This window comes from Caenorhabditis briggsae, assembly GCF_000004555.2.
Source record: "Caenorhabditis briggsae complete genome, chrV, whole genome shotgun sequence".
Classification (NCBI taxonomy): Eukaryota; Metazoa; Nematoda; class Chromadorea; order Rhabditida; family Rhabditidae; genus Caenorhabditis; species Caenorhabditis briggsae.
Window position 1 is genome coordinate 16,741,045 of NC_013488.2, and position 1,315 is coordinate 16,742,359.

Below are 1,315 nucleotides of genomic sequence, written 5' to 3' on the forward strand. Positions count from 1 at the left end.
TCAGAAATTCAGAAATTCAAAAATTCAGAAATTCAGAAATTCAGAAATTCAGAAATTCAGAAATTCAGAAATTCATAAATTCTGAAATTCTGAAATTCGGAAATTCAGAAATTCGGAAATTCAGAAATTCGGAAATTCAAAAATTCAAAAATCTCGAAATTCAGAAATTCAGAAATTCTGAAACTCAGAAATTTAGAATTTATTTTACAACTGTAACAATCCAGATATACAGATATTTAAAAAAAAGTTTAGAAAATTCAGAAATTCATTAATTCAGAGAAAACTTTCCAAAAACAAACGAAGTGGAAACAAAAACAATAAGACATAAAATGAATCCTAACAAAAATCCAATTGAATATTTTCTGATTAGCTGCACTCTAGTCGTTTTTCGATGGATGTTTGGTCTGAAAGTTTCAATAAAATTTCTGAAAATTCCAGAATTTTTACTTACCGATCTGGCAAAATTACTGTGTACTGAGCAGGATTTGGAACAGAAAGATAGAAGTCATCTGGATCGAAATTGGGAGGCATGTTTTTTTTCGGAAACGTGAAATTATTTTAAAATTTCGAAAATTGAAAATTCTTATCAGTTTCTCTTCCTCATTATATAAATGTTTGTACAGATCGTGTTTCGAAATTGTTGTAAAATTTTAAAAATGATTTCCGGTGATTCAGAAGCAAAAATCTACTTCTTACTAAGGAAACTTTTCTGTGTGTGTGTCTGTGTGTCCGTCTCGGACATTTACTTGAATAACTCCAAAGGGCATGGGACTCCTATAATGGTGTGTGGTATGTAGCCATGGACTACCGAGAGCTTCATGTCCATGGTGTCCTGGGCCTCCTAGCTAATCGGGAACCTATAGGGTTGAGAATCGAAAATTTCAAAATTATGTTGAAACTCACTAAAACTTCAGGGAATTCTCAAAAACGGTTTTCAGGCGGCCTATCTATGTGCTGCCCACAAAAAATTGAGCTGAAAGCTTCGCAACAGACATTTTTTGTCACATTTTTTTCGTGATTAACTCAAATTCTGTGACCTACTGTAAATTTGGTTGCCGTGTTTTTTTTCGACTGCAAAACATTCTAGAGAATTCCAGAAAATTCTCGAAAATTCCAGAACTTTCTCGAAAATTCCAGTGAATTCCAGAAAGATCCAGAACATCCTAGAAAATTCCAGAACATTCTAGAAAATTCCAGTAAATTCCAGAAAATTCTAGAAAATTCCAGAAAATTCTCGAAAATTCCAGAACTTTCTGGAAAATTCCAGAACATTTGGTAGAAAATTTTCTAGAATGTTCTGGAATTTTCTAGAATG

General features: G+C 32.4%; 1 protein-coding gene across 1 annotated transcript; it reads right to left on the reverse strand.

The window, feature by feature from the left end:
• Positions 1-268: 268 nt before the first annotated feature.
• CBG27284 lies at positions 269-531 on the reverse strand (the record flags this gene model as incomplete). The annotated part of the gene is made up of 2 exons (XM_045238377.1): positions 269-404; positions 452-531. The coding sequence occupies 2 exons, from the start codon at positions 529-531 to the stop codon at positions 269-271; spliced, it is 216 nt and encodes a 71-aa protein (XP_045099762.1).
• Positions 532-1,315: the final 784 nt, after the last annotated feature.